The sequence below is a fragment of the Oncorhynchus masou genome, chromosome 14 (assembly GCF_036934945.1).
Source record: "Oncorhynchus masou masou isolate Uvic2021 chromosome 14, UVic_Omas_1.1, whole genome shotgun sequence".
Lineage (NCBI taxonomy): Eukaryota > Metazoa > Chordata > Actinopteri > Salmoniformes > Salmonidae > Oncorhynchus > Oncorhynchus masou.
Window position 1 is genome coordinate 38,562,916 of NC_088225.1, and position 21,498 is coordinate 38,584,413.

Genomic DNA, 21,498 nt, shown 5'->3' on the forward strand with positions numbered 1-21,498 from the left:
TACAGAGTCAATGTGGAGGCTATATACAGGGTATTACAGTACAGAGTCAATGTGGAGGCTATATACAGGGTATTACAGTACAGAGTCAATGTGGACGCTATATACAGGGAAGTACGGTACAGAGTCAATGTGGAGGCTATATACAGGGTATTACAGTACAGAGTCAATGTGGACGCTATATACAGGGAAGTACGGTACAGAGTCAATGTGGAGGCTATATACAGGGTATTACAGTACAGAGTCAATGTGGAGGCTATATACAGGGTGTTACGGTACAGAGTCAACGTGGAGGCTATATAGAGGGTATTACGGTACAGAGTCAATGTGGAGGCTATATACAGGGTATTATGGTACAGAGTCAATGTGGAGGCTATATACAGGGTGTTACGGTACAAAGTCAATGTGGAGGCTATATACAGGGTGTTACGGTACAGAGTCAATGTGGAGGCTATATACAGGGGGTACCAGTACAGGGTCAATGTGGAGGCTATATACAGGGTGTTACGGTACAGAGTCAATGTGGAGGCTATATACAGGGTGTTACGGTACAGAGTTAATGTGGAGGCTATATACAGGGTGTTATGGTACAGAGTCAATGTGGAGACTATATACAGGGTGTATAGGTACAGAGTCAATGTGGAGGCTATATACAGGGGGTACCGGTACAGAGTCAATGTGGAGACTATATACAGGGTGTATAGGTACAGAGTCAATGTGGAGGCTATATACAGGGGGTACCGGTACAGAGTCAATGTGGAGGCTATATACAGGGTGTATAGGTACAGAGTCAATGTGGAGGCTATATACAGGGTGTTACGGTACAGAGTCAATGTGGAGACTATATACAGGGTATTACGGTACAGAGTCAATGTCTTGTGGCACAAGTTTAATTGGCATTTGAATTAAATATACCACATCTTCCTCAATGTCATAATTTCGGGAAATAAATAATTACATCAAAACCATTAAAATTGTACAACCTGTCCTGTTTTCTTCGTAACAAAGTTTTGTACTTCAATCCCCCCAAAAAGCATCCTATAAATTAAAAAACAAACTAATGACAAATGGTTTGATACCTTCTCAATTATCACAATTATATTCTGCTTGAATCTTTCCAAAACATGTTTTACAGGACAAATTCCACGTAACATTTTAAATGAAACTTCCTTTACCTGGTTACAGATACAAGATGTTTTGACATTTTCCATGCTTTCCCCCATTGTATATCCCCATAGATATTCGACCACAAAAAATCTAGTGTAATGTGGCTAATATCACCCCAAAAAATATTCCAAATCTGTTTATTACTACGTGTATCGTTTAGGAATGTTAATATATTGTCAAATGATTATATTTTGTCATGTAAATAAATCTATTTGACTTTACATCGAGCACAGAGAAATGAATGAATGGTCACAAACCACAACCAAGTCACGCCAGATGTTTGAAGAGTTCTCGCGATATTCTTCGAGATTTACTGATGGAGTTGAGTTTCCGGTAACCCAGGAATCGGTGCTCTCTTTTTTCCCTCCGGTTCGGCAGATGCTAACGGAGCTACTTAAGAAGGAACCCCATTCCGTTTGTAGAGATAAAACATTGAAAACCTTAATCTTCTGCTTCATTTAAAAAAGAAGAAGATCGAAACCAGGTTAGTTTTCACGTTTTCTTATCTGGAATTTATTTTTCTCTTAATTCATTAGAAATGTTGGAGCGATTGGTGAAATGTTTTAGTGCCTTAGCTTATTAACTTTAGGAATTTAACGTTATCTAGCTACCTACAACGTTAGTTGTTTGTTTGTTCCTTCATCCCGATTGCAAGGAAATGTTAGTGATCTGTAGACCGAGGGTGGATTTTTGTGCAAATGTGCATATTTGTTGTATCTTAAACCAGAATTGTGTTGGTGTCACCGGTGTGAAATGTCTCTTGAGATCTTAAAATAGTTGTATCCCCCGTGTACGGTAAGGGCCACGGTATTTGTGGAGCGATAGGTAACGGTACTTCGAGTGTGACTGGTTCGAGTCCAATTTGCAAATGTTATTAGCTTGCCAACTAGGTAATACAATTGATAGTTATTAGTCCAAGGGCCACCCATTCAAAAAAAAAAAGTGTTGTTCCTTGACCCTAGAAACGAAACTGCAAAAATGTCAACAACATCCCTGGAGATCTTGTTTATGAACATAAACATTTTCAAAACGTGGGAAGGTTTCGGGTTTCTTTTAAATGTCTCTGTCTTGCCAGAGTTGCCTTATTGTTCGCCACCGTTGGACTCTGGAGCAGTGGAAACATGTCCTCCGGAGAAATAAATCACGCTTCTCCATCTGGCCGTCTGACAGACACATCTGGGTTTGTATAGTGCCAACTGTAAAGTTTGGTGGAGGAGGAATAATGGTCTGGGGCTGGTTTTTCATGGTCCGGGCTCCTTTAGTTCCACTGAAGGAGAAATCTTAATATCATACAATGACATTCTTGATGATTCCGTCCTTCCAACTTGGCACCAGTTTGGGGAAGGCCCTGTCCTGTTTTCAGCGTAACAATCAATCAGATGTATTTATAAAGCCCCTTTTTTACATCAGCAGATGTCTTCAAAGTGCTGTACAGAAACCCAGCCTCAAACCCCAAACAATGCCCCTCACCGTGCACAAAGCCAGGTACATACCAAAAAATAAAACATTTTCGAGATCGGTGTGGAAGAACTTGACTTGGCCTGCACATGCACTATGATTTTGAAATTGTATATATTTTTAAACATTTATAATATTAAACGTTTTTAATGTTAATATTCATGAAAATATGTACTTAATGACGTTGCCACTTCACAGTTGTGTTTTCTATGTCACAGAAGGCCTTTTCTGAAGCCTTGTTTTGGTGGTTGGCCTTGGACAACATGTAGGGGTTGTTCATTTGATTTGAGTCAGTTTCTGACCCCTATATATATATATGAGAGAGAGAGAAGTGGTCAGAAAGTGAGACGGCCATGTTTTCATTCAGGAGATATGGGTTCCCATCCTACCATGAGACGGCCATGTTTTCATTCAGGAGATATGGGTTCCCATCCTACCATGAGACGGCCATGTTTTCATTCAGGAGATATGGGTTCCCATCCTACCATGAGACAGCCATGTTTTCATTCAGGAGATATGGGTTCCCATCCCCCATCCTACCATGAGACGGCCATGTTTTCATTCAGGAGATATGGGTTCCCATCCTACCATGAGACGGCCATGTTTTCATTCAGGAGATATGGGTTCCCATCCTACCATCCTACCATGAGACTGCCATGTTTTCATTCAGGAGATATGGGTTCCCATCCTACCATGAGACAGACATGTTTTCATTCAGGAGATATGGGTTCCCATCCCCCATCCTACCATGAGACAGACATGTTTTCATTCAGGAGATATGGGTTCCCATCCCCCATCCTACCATGAGACAGACATGTTTTCATTCAGGAGATATGGGTTCCCACCCTACCATGAGACAGCCATGTTTTCATTCAGGAGATATGGGTTCCCATCCTACCATGAGACGGCCATGTTTTCATTCAGGAGATATGGGTTCCCATCCTACCATGAGATGGTCATGTTTTCATTCAGGAGATATGGGTTCCCATCCCCCATCCTACCATGAGATGGCCATGTTTTCATTCAGGAGATATGGGTTCCCATCCCCCATCCTACCATGAGACAGCCATGTTTTCATTCAGGAGATATGGGTTCCCATCCTACCATGAGACGGCCATGTTTTCATTCAGGAGATATGGGTTCCCATCCTACCATGAGACAGCCATGTTTTCATTCAGGAGATATGGGTTCCCATCCCCCATCCTACCTACCATTCAGAGACGGCCATGTTTTCATTCAGGAGATATGGGTTCCCATCCCCCATCCTACCATGAGACGGCCATGTTTTCATTCAGGAGATATGGGTTCCCATCCTACCATGAGACAGCCATGTTTTCATTCAGGAGATATGGGTTCCCATCCTACCATCCTACCATGAGACTGCCATGTTTTCATTCAGGAGATATGGGTTCCCATCCTACCATGAGACGGCCATGTTTTCATACAGGAGATATGGGTTCCCATCCCCCATCCTACCATGAGACGGCCATGTTTTCATTCAGGAGATATGGGTTCCCATCCTACCATGAGACAGCCATGTTTTCATTCAGGAGATATGGGTTCCCATCCTACCATGAGACGGCCATGTTTTCATTCAGGAGATATGGGTTCCCATCCTACCATGAGACGGCCATGTTTTCATTCAGGAGATATGGGTTCCCATCCCCCATCCTACCATGAGACAGCCATGTTTTCATTCAGGAGATATGGGTTCCCATCCTACCATGAGACGGCCATGTTTTCATTCAGGAGATATGGGTTCCCATCCTACCATCCTACCATGAGACTGCCATGTTTTCATTCAGGAGATATGGGTTCCCATCCTACCATGAGACGGCCATGTTTTCATTCAGGAGATATGGGTTCCCATCCTACCATGAGACGGCCATGTTTTCATTCAGGAGATATGGGTTCCCATCCTACCATGAGACAGACATGTTTTCATTCAGGAGATATGGGTTCCCATCCCCCATCCTACCATGAGACGGCCATGTTTTCATTCAGGAGATATGGGTTCCCATCCTACCATCCTACCATGAAACGGCCATATTTACATTCAGGAGATATGGGTTCCCATCCTACCATCCTACCATGAAACGGCCATGTTTTCATTCAGGAGATATGGGTTCCCATCCTACCATGAGACGGCCATGTTTTCATTCAGGAGATATTGGTTCCCATCCTACCATGAGACGGCCATGTTTTCATTCAGGAGATATGGGTTCCCATCCTACCATGAGACGGCCATGTTTTCATTCAGGAGATATGGGTTCCCATCCTACCATGAGACGGCCATGTTTCCATATAGTTACATATTTCAAATATAGTAATTGACCATCCAGTTCTGTAACTAACTGTTGGTTTAGTGTCTTATGAACCATTCTGTCGTAATTCCTATCAGGATGAGGAAGAGGATCAGAGAGCATGACGCCTGGTCACCTGACTCTGACCAGCCAATCAAGATGTTCTCCAGGTCTGAGGTAAGCAGTCTGGTCATATTCAATTGGCATGACTCTTAATTGGCTTTCTGTTGTGGAATGTTTTTGGTACGTTGTGTCCTGCTGAACACAGCCTTGTGTTGTCCTGCTGGTACATGGTCTGGTCTGGTCTGGTGTGTTCTGGTACAGGGTCTGGTGTGTTCTGGTACAGGGTCTGGTCTGGTGTGTTCTGGTACAGGGTCTGGTCTGGTGTGTTCTGGTACAGGGTCTGGTCTGGTGTGTTCTGGTACAGGGTCTGGTCTGGTGTGTTCTGGTACAGGGTCTGGTCTGGTGTGTTCTGGTACAGGGTCTGGTCTGGTGTGTTCTGGTACAGGGTCTGGTCTGGTGTGTTCTGGTACAGGGTCTGGTCTGGTGTGTTCTGGTACAGGGTCTGGTGTGTTCTGGTACAGGGTCTGGTGTGGTGCGTTCTGGTCCAGGATCTGGTGCGTTCTGGTCCAGGGTCTGGTGCGTTCTGGTCCAGGGTCTGGTGCGTTCTGGTCCAGGGTCTGGTGCGTTCTGGTCCAGGGTCTGGTGCGTTCTGGTCCAGGGTCTGGTGTGTTCTGGTCCAGGGTCTGGTGCGTTCTGGTCCAGGGTCTGGTGCGTTCTGGTCCAGGGTCTGGTGCGTTCTGGTCCAGGGTCTGGTGTGTTCTGGTACAGGGTCTGGTGTGTTCTGGTACAGGGTCTGGTGTGTTCTGGTACAGGGTCTGGTGTGTTCTGGTACAGGGTCTGGTGTGTTCTGGTACAGGGTCTGGTGTGGTGTGTTCTGGTCCAGGGTCTGGTGCGTTTTGGTCCAGGGTCTGGTGCGTTCTGGTCCAGGGTCTGGTGCGTTCTGGTCCAGGGTCTGGTGCGTTCTGGTACAGGGTCTGGTGCGTTCTGGTCCAGGGTCTGGTGCGTTCTGGTCCAGGGTCTGGTGCGTTCTGGTCCAGGGTCTGGTGCGTTCTGGTCCAGGGTCTGGTGCGTTCTGGTCCAGGGTCTGGTGCGTTCTGGTCCAGGGTCTGGTGTGTTCTGGTACAGGGTCTGGTGTGTTCTGGTACAGGGTCTGGTGTGGTGCGTTCTGGTCCAGGGTCTGGTGCGGTGCGTTCTGGTCCAGGATCTGGTGCGTTCTGGTCCAGGGTCTGGTGCGTTCTGGTCCAGGGTCTGGTGCGTTCTGGTCCAGGGTCTGGTGCGTTCTGGTCCAGGGTCTGGTGCGTTCTGGTACAGGGTCTGGTGTGGTGTGGTACAGGGTCTGGTCTGGTGTGTTCTGGTACAGGGTCGGGTCTGGTGTGTTCTCGTACAGGGTCTGGTGTGGTGTGTTCTCGTACAGGGTCTGGTGTGGTGTGTTCTCGTACAGGGTCTGGTCTGGTGTGTTCTGGTACAGGGTCTGGTCTGGTGTGTTCTGGTACAAGGTCTGGTCTGGTCTGGTCTGGTGTGTTCTGGTACAGGGTCTGGTCTGGTGTGTTCTGGTACAGGGTCTGGTCTGGTGTGTTCTGGTACAGGGTCTGGTCTGGTGTGTTCTGGTACAGGGTCTGGTCTGGTGTGTTCTGGTACAGGGTCTGGTGTGTTCTGGTACAGGGTCTGGTGTGGTGCGTTCTGGTACAGGGTCTGGTGTGGTGCGTTCTGGTACAGGGTCTGGTGTGGTGCGTTCTGGTACAGGGTCTGGTGCGTTCTGGTACAGGGTCTGGTGCGTTCTGGTACAGGGTCTGGTGCGTTCTGGTACAGGGTCTGGTGTGTTCTGGTACAGGGTCTGGTGTGTTCTGGTACAGGTTCTGGTGTGTTCTGGTACAGGTTCTGGTGTGTTGTGGTACAGGGTCTGGTCTGGTGTGTTCTGGTACAGGGTCTGGTGTGTTCTGTTACAGGGTCTGGTCTGGTGTGTTCTGGTACAGGGTCTGGTGTGTTCTGGTACAGGGTCTGGTGTGTTCTGGTACAGGGTCTGGTCTGGTGTGTTCTGGTACAGGGTCTGGTGTGTTCTGGTACAGGGTCTGGTGTGTTCTGGTACAGGGTCTGGTCTGGTGTGTTCTGGTACAGGGTCTGGTCTGGTGTGTTCTGGTACAGGGTCTGGTCTGGTGTGTTCTGGTACAGGGTCTGGTCTGGTGTGTTCTGGTACAGGGTCTGGTCTGGTGTGTTCTGGTACAGGGTCTGGTCTGGTGTGTTCTGGTACAGGGTCTGGTGTGGTGTGTTCTGGTACAGGGTCTGGTCTGGTGTGTTCTGGTCCAGGGTCTGGTGCCCAGTAACCAGGAGTGTGTATAGTAACCAGGTGGTGTGTGTTCATCCCCAGGTCCAGGGTCTGGTGTGCCCAGTAACCAGGTGTGTGTGTAGTAACCAGGTGTGTGTAGTAACCAGGTGTGTGTTCTCCACAGGTCCAGGGTCTGCTCCAGCAGGAAGTGCATAGTGCCATGAAACAGTCTGAATCCAAGATGGAGTCGCTACTAGAGAGAGTTCAGCTACTGGAATGTGAACCTAAATACGACCTGGTCATACGCAGACTGGAGGTAGGGAGGAGGGGGGGTCCAGACTGGAGGTAGGGAGGAGGGGGGGTCCAGACTGGAGGTAGGGAGGAGTGGGGGGTCCAGACTGGAGGTAGAGAGGAGGGGGAGTCCAGACTGGAGGTAGAGCGGAGGGGGAGTCCAGACTGGAGGTAGGGAGGAGTGGGGGGTCCAGACTGGAGGTAGAGAGGAAGGGGAGTCCAGACTGGAGGTAGAGAGGAGGGGGTCCAGACTGGAGGTAGAGAGGAGGGGGGGTCCAGACTGGAGGTAGGGAGGAGTGGGGAGTCCAGACTGGAGGTAGAGCGGAGGGGGAGTCCAGACTGGAGGTAGGGAGGAGTGGGGGTCCAGACTGGAGGTAGAGGGAGGGGGGGGTCCAGACTGGAGGTAGGGGGGGGTCCAGACTGGAGGTAGGGGGGGGTCCAGACTGGAGGTAGAGAGGAGGGGGAGTCCAGACTGGAGGTAGAGAGGAGGGGGAGTCCAGACTGGAGGTAGAGCGGAGGGGAGCCAGACTGGAGGTAGGGAGGAGTGGGGGGTCCAGACTGGAGGTAGAGCGGAGGGGGAGTCCAGACTGGAGGTAGGGAGGAGGGGGGGTCCAGACTGGAGGTAGAGAGGAGGGGGGGGGGTCCAGACTGGAGGTAGGGGGGGGTCCAGACTGGAGGTAGGGGGGGGAGTCCAGACTGGAGGTAGAGGGAGGGGGTCCAGACTGGAGGTAGAGAGGAGGGGAGTCCAGACTGGAGGTAGAGAGGAGGGGGAGTCCAGACTGGAGGTAGAGAGGAGGGGGAGTCCAGACTGGAGGTGGGGGGGGGGGGTCAGACTGGAGGTAGAGAGGGGGGAGTCCAGACTGGAGGTGGGGGGGGGGGGGTCCAGACTGGAGGTAGGAGGAGGGGGGTCCAGACTGGAGGTAGGGAGGAGGGGGGTCCAGACTGGAGGTAGAGAGGGAGGGGGGGTCCAGACTGGAGGAGGGGGGGGGGTCCAGACTGGAGGTAGGGGGGAGTCCAGACTGGAGGTAGAGAGGAGGGGGAGTCCAGACTGGAGGTAGAGAGGGGGGGAGTCCAGACTGGAGGTGGGGGGGGGGGTCAGACTGGAGGTAGAGAGGGGGGGAGTCCAGACTGGAGGTGGGGGGGGGGTCCAGACTGGAGGTAGGGAGGAGGGGGGGGGTTCTCTAGTTAGAGGGGGAATCCAGACTGGAGGTAGGGAGGGGGGGGTCCAGACTGGAGGTAGGGAGGAGGGGGGTCCAGACTGGAGGTAGGGAGGAGGGGGGAATCCAGACTGGAGGTAGGGAGGGGGGGGATCCAGACTAGAGGTAGGGAGGGGGAATAACCCTGTGTTTCTCTAGTTAGAGGGGGAATAACCCTGTGTTTCTCTAGTTAGAGGGGGAATAACCCTGTGTTTCTCTAGTTAGAGGGGGACTAACCCTGTGTTTCTCTAGTTAGAGGGGGAATAACTCTGTGTTTCTCTAGTTAGAGGGGAATAACCCTGTGTTTCTCTAGTTAGAGGGGGACTAACCCTGTGTTTCTCTAGTTAGAGGGGGACTAACCCTGTGTTTCTCTAGTTAGAGGGGGACTAACCCTGTGTTTCTCTAGTTAGAGGGGGAATAACCCTGTGTTTCTCTAGTTAGAGGGGGAATAACCCTGTGTTTCTCTAGTTAGAGGGGGACTAACCCTGTGTTTCTCTAGTTAGAGGGGAATAACCCTGTGTTTCTCTAGTTAGAGGGGAATAACCCTGTGTTTCTCTAGTTAGAGGGGGAATAACCCTGTGTTTCTCTAGTTAGAGGGGGAATAACCCTGTGTTTCTCTAGTTAGAGGGGGAATAACCCTGTGTTTCTCTAGTTAGAGGGGGAATAACTCTGTGTTTCTCTAGTTAGAGGGGGAATAACTCTGTGTTTCTCTAGTTAGAGGGGAATAACCCTGTGTTTCTCTAGTTAGAGGGGGACTAACCCTGTGTTTCTCTAGTTAGAGGGGGAATAACCCTGTGTTTCTCTAGTTAGAGGGGGAATAACCCTGTGTTTCTCTAGTTAGAGGGGGAATAACCCTGTGTTTCTCTAGATAGAGGGGGACTAACCCTGTGTTTCTCTAGTTAAGGGGGACTAACCCTGTGTTTCTCTAGTTAGAGGGGGACTAACCCTGTGTTTCTCTAGTTAGAGGGGGAATAACCCTGTGTTTCTCTAGTTAGAGGGGGAATAACCCTGTGTTTCTCTAGTTAGAGGGGGAATAACCCTGTGTTTCTCTAGTTAGAGGGGGACTAACCCTGTGTTTCTCTAGTTAGAGGGGGAATAACCCTGTGTTTCTCTAGTTAGAGGGGGAATAACCCTGTGTTTCTCTAGTTAGAGGGGGAATAACCCTGTGTTTCTCTAGTTAGAGGGGGAATAACCCTGTGTTTCTCTAGTTAGAGGGGGAATAACCCTGTGTTTCTCTAGTTAGAGGGGGACTAACCCTGTGTTTCTCTAGTTAGAGGGGGACTAACCCTGTGTTTCTCTAGTTAGAGGGGGACTAACCTTGTGTTTCTCTAGTTAGAGGGGGAATAACCCTGTGTTTCTCTAGTTAGAGGGGGAATAACCCTGTGTTTCTCTAGTTAGAGGGGGAATAACCCTGTGTTTCTCTAGTTAGAGGGGGAATAACCCTGTGTTTCTCTAGATAGAGGGGGACTAACCCTGTGTTTCTCTAGTTAAGGGGGACTAACCCTGTGTTTCTCTAGTTAGAGGGGGAATAACCCTGTGTTTCTCTAGTTAGAGGGGGACTAACCCTGTGTTTCTCAGGCTCACATTAAGAAGGTGAAGAGGAGGGGGGATGCTGCCATCTCTTACGTCAGGATGCTACGAGCTCCTGGAGTTAAACACAATCAGGTAGACACACACACACCCCTCTCTTCTCTGTCTCTCTCTCTGTCCTCTCTCTCTCTGTCTCCTCCTCCCTCTGACAACACTGTAGAGACACGCGGTCGTGGTCACACACACCCTCTCTTCTCTCTCTCTCTGTCTGTCTCTACCTCTCCTCCCTCTGACTCTGTCTCTCTCTCTCTCTCCCTCTGACAACACTGTAGAGACACGCGGTCGTGGTCACACACTCCTCTCTTCTCTCTCTCTCTCTCTGTCTCTCTCTCTCCTCTCCTCCCTCTGACAACACTGTAGAGACACGCGGTCGTGGTCACACACACTCCTCTCTTCTCTCTCTCTCTCTCTCTGTCTGTCTCTCTCCTCTCCTCCCTCTGACAACACTGTAGAGACACGCGGTCGTGGTCACACACACACTCTCTTCTCTCTCTCTCTCTCTCTGTCTCTCTCTCCTCTCCTCCCTCTGACAACACTGTAGAGACACGCGGTCGTGGTCACACACTCCTCTCTTCTCTCTCTGTCTCTCTCTCTCCTCTCCTCCCTCTGACAACACTGTAGAGACACGCGGTCGTGGTCACACACACTCCTCTCTCTCTCTCTCTCTCTCTCTGTCTGTCTCTCTCCTCTCCTCCCTCTGACAACACTGTAGAGACACGCGGTCGTGGTCACACACTCCTCTCTTCTCTCTCTCTCTCTCTCTGTCTGTCTCTCTCCTCTCCTCCCTCTGACAACACTGTAGAGACACGCGGTCGTGGTCACACACTCCTCTCTTCTCTCTCTCTCTCTCTCTCTGTCTCTCTCTCTCTCCTCTCCTCCCTCTGACAACACTGTAGAGACACGCGGTCGTGGTCACACACTCCTCTCTTCTCTCTCTGTCTCTCTCTCCTCTCCTCCCTCTGACAACACTGTAGAGACACGCGGTCGTGGTCACACACTCCTCTCTTCTCTCTCTCTCTCTGTCTCTCTCTCTCTCTCTCTCTCTCTCTCTCTGTCTCTCTCCTCTCCTCCCTCTGACAACACTGTAGAGACACGCGGTCGTGGTCACACACACACACTCCTCTCTTCTCTCTCTGTCTCTCTCTCCTCTCCTCCCTCTGACAACACTGTAGAGACACGCGGTCGTGGTCACACACACTCCTCTCTTCTCTCTCTCTCTCTGTCTCTCCTCTCCTCCCTCTGACAACACTGTAGAGACACGCGGTCGTGGTCACACACTCCTCTCTTCTCTCTCTCTCTCTCTCTGTCTCTCTCTCCTCTCCTCCCTCTGACAACACTGTAGAGACACGCGGTCGTGGTCACACACACGTTGTTTATACGTTCCATGGTGGTAATGCATCTCTGTGAAAGATAATGGAGTGTGTTTCTCCAGAGGACGCTGGGTTCTGGTCTTGTGGACCTGACTGAGACTGAGGCTGAGAGAGGACTGAGTACTGTGGACATCAGCAGGTAGACACACACACACGCACACGCACACGCACACTGTCTCTCACTCACTCACACACCACACACACTGACAACACTGTAGACACACGCACACACACACACACACACACACGCGTCACACACACACACACACGCGTCACACACACACACACACTGTCTCACACACACACACACACACTCACACACACACACACACGCGGTCACACACACACACACGCTCTCTCTCTCTCTCTCTGTCTCTCTCTCCTCTCCTCCCTCTGACACACACACACGCACACACACACGTCACACACACACACACGGTGTCACACACAACACACACACACACACACGTCGTCACACACACACACACGCGTCACACACACACACACGCGTCACACACACACACACACACACACACACACACACACACACACACACGTCACACACACACACACACACACACACACACACACACACACACACACACACACACACACACACACACACACACACACACACACACACACACACACACACACACACGTCACACACACACACACACACGCACACACGCACACACGCACACACGCACACAGCCACACGCACACGTCTCACACACACAGTAGGCCCTGTACCACTAAGAAATGACATTTCCTTTTCACCCCTGGCTCTGACAGGAAGTGGTGTTTCCCATCTATGAATCTACATATATTCAATATATATATATCAGGACATAGAGTGTGTATTTATAGTATATATCAGGACATACAGTATGTGTTTGTAGTGTGTATATATATAATATATATATCAGGACATACAGAGGACATACAGTATGTGTTTATAGTATATATATATTAAGGACATACTTTATGTGTTTGTAGTATACGGGTCTATAAGTTCGGGAGCCAGTCAGTATTTACTGCGGTGGCCATCTTGTTAGAGCCGTTGATGATAACGCAATAACATTACTAAAATGTGGATTAAGATATAAAGGGTCGTGGGTACATTCAATATAACTCTACCATAAGCCGCCTCCAAAGATTTTTGGGGGGAGAATTTGTTTGTGCATCCATGAAACATGGGACCAGACCTTTACATGTTGTGTTTTGTAATGTTTTTGTTCAGTGTTTAATAATATATATAGATATATATATATATATACACACATCTATATCTATCTATATCTATCTATCTATATATCTATGTTCAGGTCAGATTCTGATGAGGACGACTCAGCTGAGAAGCAGAGGAAGAGGAAGGTTGTAGATGGTTTCTGGCAGAAAATGGTAACGTACACACTACACACCTACACACACACACCTACACACTACACACACACACCTACACACTACACACCTACACACACCTACACACACACACACCTACACACACACACACACACCTACACCTACACACACACACACCTACACACACACACACACACCTACACACACACACACCTACACACACACACCTACACACACACACCTACACACACACACACACACACCTACACACTACACACACACACACACACCTACACACACACACACCTACACACACACACACCTACACACACACACACACACACACACACACACACACTACACCCCTACACACACTACACCCCTACACACACTACACCCCTACACACACTACACACCTACACACACACCTACACACACACACACACCTACACACACACACACACACACACCTACACACACACACACACACACCTACACACACACACCTACACACACACACACACACACACACACACACCTACACACACACCTACACACACACACCTACACACACACCTACACACCTACACACCTACACACCTACACACCTACACACCTACACACACACACACCTACACACACACACCCATCTCATACACCTACACACACACCTACACACACACACCTACACACACACACCCATCTCATACACCGCTACTGACTCTGATACTTCTGAGACTCTGATAGGTTCTGATACTAACAGCTTGTCTGTGATTGGTTGTTTGTCTCTCTAGATGTCCAATACAAAAGCCCCAGACAGGAAGAGAGAAAAAGAGAGGAATGGAAAGAAACACAACATCCCTCTTCCTCCGACCACTCCTCCTCTTCCTCCTACCACTCCTCCTCGTTCTCCTCTTCCTCCCATTCTCTCTCCTCAAGTACTGGTAGGTTTCTGCTACACTCTGACCTCTTCCTCCTACCTCCCCTCCTCTTCCTCCGACCACTCCTCCTCTTCCTCCTACCACTCCTCCTCGTTCTCCTCTTCCTCCCATTCTCTCTCAAGTACTGGTAGGTTTCTGCTACACTCTGACCTCTTCCTCCTACCTCCCCTCCTCTTCCTCCTACCTCTCCTCCTCTTCCTCCTACCACTCCTCCTCGTTCTCCTCTTCCTCCCATTCTCTCTCAAGTACTGGTAGGTTTCTGCTACACTCTGACCTCTTCCTCCTACCTCCCCTCCTCTTCCTCCTACCTCTCCTCCTCTTCCCCCCATTCTCCTCGTCCTCCTACCTCTCGTCTACCTCCCGTTCTCCTCTTCCTCTCTCCTCAAGTACTGGTAGGTTTCTGCTACACTCTGACCACTGCATTATAAAGGAGTTATTAGTAGTTTGTAGTTGTTAGTAGTTATTGTTTGTTGTTAGTAGTTATTAGTAGTAGTTTGTAGTTGTTTGTAGTTGTTAGTAGTAGTTTGTAGTTATTAGTAGTTATTAGTGGTTGTTAGTAGTTATTAGTAGTTTGTAGTTATTAGTGGTTTGTAGTTATTAGTAGTTATTAGTAGTTATTAGTAGTTTGTAGTTATTAGTAGTTTGTAGTTATTAGTAGTTATTAGTTATTATCCATAACATTCTAATAATAATTCTTCTGAAAGGAGTTATTTTCTTGTCTTTCTCTCTCGGTATCGAACCATGTAACCTCTCCCTTCCGTGGTGTGTGTAGAAGGTCGAGGCGTCTGTCGTACCGGTGACCAGACCGCCAACCACATCGCCAGTTAAAATGGAGGGCACGGTGAAGATGGAGAACACCGTTAAGACCGAGGAGTCCCCGTGTCCTCCAGTCGCTCTTCGTGTTCCTCCGTCGCAGAGTGAGCTGCTGTCCCATCTCCCTCCTCTCCCCCCGACCCCTTTCCCTTCCTCCCTCCCTCTCGAGGCGGCCTCCTACTCCATCCCCCAGAAGCCGCTGGTACACCTGGCCCGTATCCGAAACCCTGCCCCGTGTCTGGTCATCCACTGGAGGGTCACTGAGGAAGACCCCGCGGCGCCCGACATGGACAGTTACAGGTACAGACACACGGAGCGACCCGGCTCTAGTTACAGACACACGGAGCGACCCGGCTCTAGTTACAGACACACGGAGCGACCCGGCTCTAGTTACAGACACACGGAGCGACCCGGCTCTAGTTACAGACACACGGAGCGACCCGGCTCTAGTTACAGACACACGGAGCGACCCGGCTCTAGTTACAGACACACGGAGCGACCCGGCTCTAGTTACAGACACACGGAGCTACCCGGCTCTAGTTACAGACACACGGAGCGACCCGGCTCTAGTTACAGACACACGGAGCGACCCGGCTCTAGTTACAGACACACGGAGCGACCCGGCTCTAGTTACAGACACACGGAGCGACCCTGCTCTAGTTACAGACACACGGAGCGACCCTGCTCTAGTTACAGGTACAGACACACGGAGCGACCCGGCTCTAGTTATAGACACACGGAGCGACCCGGCTCTAGTTATAGACACACGGAGCGACCCGGCTCTAGTTACAGACACACGGAGCGACCCGGCTCTAGTTACAGGTACAGACACACGGAGCGACCCGGCTCTAGTTATAGACACACGGAGCGACCCGGCTCTAGTTATAGACACACGGAGCGACCCGGCTCTAGTTACAGGTACAGACACACGGAGCGACCCGGCTCTAGTTACAGACACACGGAGCGACCCGGCTCTAGTTACAGACACAAGGAGCGACCCGGCTCTAGTTACAGACACACGGAGCGACCCGGCTCTAGTTACAGGTACAGACACGGAGCGACCCGGCTCTAGTTACAGACACACGGAGCGACCCGGCTCTAGTTACAGGTACAGACACACGGAGCGACCCGGCTCTAGTTACAGACACACGGAGCGACCCGGCTCTAGTTACAGGTACACGGAGCGACCCGGCTCTAGTTACAGGTACACGGAGCGACCCGGCTCTAGTTACAGGTACACGGAGCGACCCGGCTCTAGTTACAGGTACACGGAGCGACCCGGCTCTAGTTACAGGTACAGACACACGGAGCGACCCGGCTCTAGTTACAGACACACGGAGCGACGCGGCTCTAGTTACAGACACACGGAGCGACCCGGCTCTAGTTACAGGTACAGACACACGGAGCGACCCGGCTCTAGTTATAGACACACGGAGCGACCCGGCTCTAGTTACAGGTACAGACACACGGAGCGACCCGGCTCTAGTTACAGGTACAGACACACGGAGCGACCCGGCTCTAGTTACAGACACACGGAGCGACCCGGCTCTAGTTACAGACACAAGGAGCGACCCGGCTCTAGTTACAGACACACGGAGCGACCCGGCTCTAGTTACAGGTACAGACACGGAGCGACCCGGCTCTAGTTACAGACACACGGAGCGACCCGGCTCTAGTTACAGGTACAGACACGGAGCGACCCGGCTCTAGTTACAGACACACGGAGCGACCCGGCTCTAGTTACAGACACAAGGAGCGACCCGGCTCTAGTTACAGACACACGGAGCGACCCGGCTCTAGTTACAGGTACACGGAGCGACCCGGCTCTAGTTACAGACACACGGAGCGACCCGACTCTAGTTAAAAAACACGGAGCGACCCGGCTCTAGTTATAGACACACGGAGCGACCCGGCTCTAGTTACAGGTACAGACACGGAGCGACCCGGCTCTAGTTACAGACACACGGAGCGACCCGGCTCTAGTTACAGACACAAGGAGCGACCCGGCTCTAGTTACAGACACACGGAGCGACCCGGCTCTAGTTACAGACACAAGGAGCGACCCGGCTCTAGTTACAGACACACGGAGCGGCCCGGCTCTAGTTACAGACACACGGAGCGACCTGGCTCTAGTTACAGACACAAGGAGCGACCCGGCTCTAGTTACAGACACACGGAGCGACCCGGCTCTAGTTACAGGTACACGGAGCGACCCGGCTCTAGTTACAGACACACGGAGCGACCCGGCTCTAGTTAAAAAACACGGAGCGACCCGGCTCTAGTTAAAAAACACGGAGCGACCCGGCTCTAGTTATAGACACACGGAGCGACCCGGCTCTAGTTATAGACACACGGAGCGACCCGGCTCTAGTTATAGACACACGGAGCGACCCGGCTCTAGTTACAGGTACAGACACACGGAGCGACCCGGCTCTAGTTACAGGTACAGATACACGGAGCGACCCGGCTCTAGTTACAGGTACAGACACACGGAGCGACCCGGCTCTAGTTACAGACACACGGAGCGACCCGGCTCTAGTTATAGACACACGGAGCGACCCGGCTCTAGTTACAGGTACAGACACAAGGAGCGACCCGGCTCTAGTTACAGACACACGGAGCGACCCGGCTCTAGTTACAGACACACGGAGCGACCCGGCTCTAGTTACAGACACACGGAGCGACCCGGCTCTAGTTACAGACACACGGAGCGACCCGGCTCTAGTTACAGACACACGGAGCGACCCGGCTCTAGTTACAGGTACAGACACACGGAGCGACCCGGCTCTAGTTACAGACACACGGAGCGACCCGGCTCTAGTTACAGACACCGACCCGGCTCTAGTTACAGACACACGGAGCGACCCGGCTCTAGTTTCAGGTACAGACACACGGAGCGACCCGGCTCTAGTTACAGACACACGGAGCGACCCGGCTCTAGTTACAGACACACGGAGCGACCCGGCTCTAGTTACAGACACACGGAGCGGCCCGGCTCTAGTTACAGACACACGGAGCGACCCGGCTCTAGTTACAGACACACGGAGCGACCCGGCTCTAGTTAAAAAACACGGAGCGACCCGGCTCTAGTTATAGACACACGGAGCGACCCGGCTCTAGTTACAGACACACGGAGCGACCCGGCTCTCTAGTTAAAAAACACGGAGCGACCCGGCTCTAGTTATAGACACACGGAGCGGCCCGGCTCTAGTTACAGACACACGGAGCGACCCGGCTCTAGTTACAGACACACGGAGCGACCCGGCTCTAGTTACAGACACACGGAGCGACCCGGCTCTAGTTACAGACACACGGAGCGACCCGGCTCTAGCCGTCAATGAAAGTGAATGGGATGTGTGCAATTTGTCAAACTTTCAAATCAACTGATCAATTCCCGCTCTTCCCTCTCCCCCTCCCTCTCCCCCTCCTTCTCCCCCCTCCCTCTCTTCCCTCCCTCTCTTCCCTCCCTTCCCCTCCCTCTCTTCCCTCCCTTCCCCTCCCTCTCTTCCCTCCCTCCCCCTCCCTCTCTTCCCTCCCTCCCCCCTCCCCTCTCTTCCCTCCCCCCCTCCCTCTCTTCCCTCCCTCCCCCTCCCTCTCTCTTCCCCCTCCCTCTCTCTCTTCCCTCTCCCCTCCCTCTCTCCCTTCCCTCTCCCTTCCCTCTCTCTTCCCTCTCTCTCTCTCTCTCTTCCCTCTCCTCCCTCTCTTCCCTCTCCCCTCTCTTCCCTCTCCCTCTCTTCCCTCTCCCCCTCTTCCCCCTCCCCCTCTTCCCCCTCCCTCTCTTCCCCCTCCCTCTCCCTCCCTCATCCTCCTCCCTCTGTCTTCTCCCTCCAGTATCTACATCGCTCAGGAGAGTCATAGCAGCAGCGTCTCCCCGTCCTGGAGGAATGTGGGTGTGGTCAAGGCCCTGGCCCTGCCCATGGCTGTCACGGTAACCAAGTACCAATCGGGTACCACTTACGTCATCGTGGTGGGCAAGGACCGGTATGGTCGCTACGGACCGTACAGCGACGTACAGACTGTCCTCCTGGCATAGAGACATGGCGGGGAGTTCTGGTCGTCTAGATTGAAGGCCACTTTCTCCTCCCTCCCTCCCTCCCTCCAGAGGTGAGAGTTGAAAGGTCACTGAGATCTAATGACCTGCTAAACTCCGGGAATTTTCTGTGCGACCATCTAAAGAGGAACAGGAGGAGGGAATAAAAATGATTTTGTTGTTGTGTGTTTTCAATAGCATTACCGATCCGATGAAAGATACTCAGCGACGCACGTCCCAACTCAACCCACAGGGGGGGGGGGGGGGGGGGGGGTTCACTCCACCCTTGTACTTGATTTGATGAATTTAAGGTCACTATTTAGTGAGGAACTAACCTGAACGTAGACATAGTGGACGACATAGAGACTTCACTTCTGTTAGTGATGTTGGTGTATCTGTCCTAGTTGAGTCAACTCTGTTAGTGATGTTGGTATATCTGTCCTAGTTGAGTCAACTCTGTTAGTATATCTGGCCTAGTTGAGTCAACTGTTAGTATATCTGGCCTAGTTGAGTCAACTCTGTTAGTATATCTGTCCTCGTTGAGTCAACTCTGTTAGTATATCTGTCATAGTTGAGTCAACTCTGTTAGTGATGTTAGTATATCTGTCCTAGTTGAGTCAACTCTGTTAGTGATGTTGGTATATCTGTCCTTGTTGAGTCAACTCGGTTAGTGATGTTAGTATATCTGTCCTAGTTGAGTCAACTCTGTTAGTATATCTGGCCTAGTTGAGTCAACTCTGTTAGTATATCTGGCCTAGTTGAGTCAACTCTGTTGGTATATCTGGCCTAGTTGAGTCAACTCTGTTGGTATATCTGGCCTAGTTGAGTCAACTCTGTTGGTATATCTGGCCTAGTTGAGTCAACTCTGTTAGTACATCTGTCATAGTTGAGTCAACTCTGTTAGTGATGTTAGTATATCTGTCCTAGTTGAGTCAACTCTGTTAGTGATGTTGGTATGTCTGTCCTAGTTGAGTCAACTCTGTTAGTGATGTTAGTATATCTGTCCTCGTTGAGTCAACTCTGTTAGTACATCTGTCCTAGTTGAGTCAACTATGTTAGTACATCTGTCATAGTTGAGTCAACTCTGTTAGTGATGTTAGTATATCTGTCATAGTTGAGTCAAATCTGTTAGTGATGTTAGTATATCTGTCCTAGTTGAGTCAACTCTGTTAGTGATGTTAGTATATCTGTCCTAGTTGAGTCAACTCTGTTAGTGATGTTAGTATATCTGTCCTAGTTGAGTCAACTCTGTTAGTATATCTGTCCTAGTTGAGTCAACTCTGTTAGTGATGTTAGTATATCTGTCCTAGTTGAGTCAACTCTGTTAGTGATGTTGGTATATCTGTCCTAGTTGAGTCAACTATGTTAGTACATCTGTCATAGTTGAGTCAACTCTGTTAGTGATGTTAGTATATCTGTCCTCGTTGAGTCAACTCTGTTAGTACATCTGTCCTAGTTGAGTCAACTCTGTTAGTACATCTGTCCTAGTTGAGTCAACTATGTTAGTACATCTGTCATAGTTGAGTCAACTCTGTTAGTGATGTTGGTATATCTGTCCTAGTTGAGTCAACTCTGTTAGTGATGTTAGTATATCTGTCCTAGTTGAGTCAACTCTGTTAGTGATGTTAGTATATCTGTCCTAGTTGAGTCAACTCTGTTAGTGATGTTGGTCATGACTACCAGTCACTCCTGTTAGCAGATGATATTTCATAACTGTCTTGTTCAAATTTTAACCACCATTGTATAATAAAATATCTCAACGTTTCCAAACGTTGTCCTTGTAAAGTGTGTGTCTTTGATGATATGGAAAGGTTTGTCTGTATGGCCCACGTCTACAGAGCCTCTGACTGTGCAGGCTTTTGTCCCAACCCAGCACTAACGCATCTGATTTTCAAATACAATGGCCTAAATACCCACTATCTCCTCCAAGACTGTGTAGTTACCAGACCCTTTGATTAGAGACTCTCCAGGACTGTGTAGTTACCAACCCCTTTGATTAGAGACTCTCCAGGACTGTGTAGTTACCAGACCCTTTGATTAGAGACTCTCCAGGACTGTGTAGTTACCAGACCCTTTGATTAGAGACCCTCCAGGACTGTGTAGTTACCAGACCCTTTGATTAGAGACCCTCCAGGACTGTGTTAGTTACCAGACCCTTTGAATAGAGACTCTCCAGGACTGTGTAGTTACCAGACCCTTTGAATAGAGACTCTCCAGGACTGTGTAGTTACCAGACCCTTTGATTAGAGACTCTCCAGGACTGTGTAGTTACCAGACCCTTTGATTAGAGACTCTCCAGGACTGTGTAGTTACCAGACCCTTTGAATAGAGACTCCAGGACTGTGTAGTTACCAGACCCTTTGAATAGAGACTCTCCAGGACTGTGTAGTTACCAGACCCTTTGATTAGAGACTCTCCAGGACTGTGTTAGTTACCAGACCCTTTGATTAGAGACCCTCCAGGACTGTGTAGTTACCAGACCCTTTGATTAGAGACTCTCCAGGACTGTGTAGTTACCAGACCCTTTGATTAGAGACTCTCCAGGACTGTGTAGTTACCAGACCCTTTGATTAGAGACCATCTCTCTCCAGGACTGTGTAGTTACCAGACCCTTTGATTAGAGACTCTCCAGGACTGTGTAGTTACCAGAC

The 21,498-nt window shown here is 50.2% G+C and overlaps 1 protein-coding gene across 3 annotated transcripts; it reads left to right on the forward strand.

Moving 5' to 3' along the window:
• Nucleotides 1-1,509: 1,509 nt before the first annotated feature.
• On the forward strand, nucleotides 1,510-20,617 carry LOC135554817 (activating transcription factor 7-interacting protein 1-like). 3 transcript variants are annotated; one of them, XM_064987264.1, is made up of 11 exons: nucleotides 1,510-1,648; nucleotides 2,240-2,344; nucleotides 2,578-2,649; nucleotides 5,024-5,102; nucleotides 7,436-7,567; nucleotides 10,317-10,403; nucleotides 11,761-11,837; nucleotides 13,027-13,102; nucleotides 13,858-14,007; nucleotides 14,777-15,117; nucleotides 18,649-20,617. In XM_064987264.1, the coding sequence occupies exons 2-11, from the start codon at nucleotides 2,286-2,288 to the stop codon at nucleotides 18,848-18,850; spliced, it is 1,275 nt and encodes a 424-aa protein (XP_064843336.1). In that variant the 5' UTR covers nucleotides 1,510-1,648; nucleotides 2,240-2,285; the 3' UTR covers nucleotides 18,851-20,617. The 3 variants fall into 3 exon arrangements, with proteins under 3 accessions (XP_064843336.1, XP_064843337.1, XP_064843338.1); XM_064987265.1 differs by lacking the exon at nucleotides 2,578-2,649; XM_064987266.1 differs by lacking the exons at nucleotides 2,240-2,344; nucleotides 2,578-2,649.
• The last annotated feature ends 881 nt before the right edge of the window (nucleotides 20,618-21,498 follow it).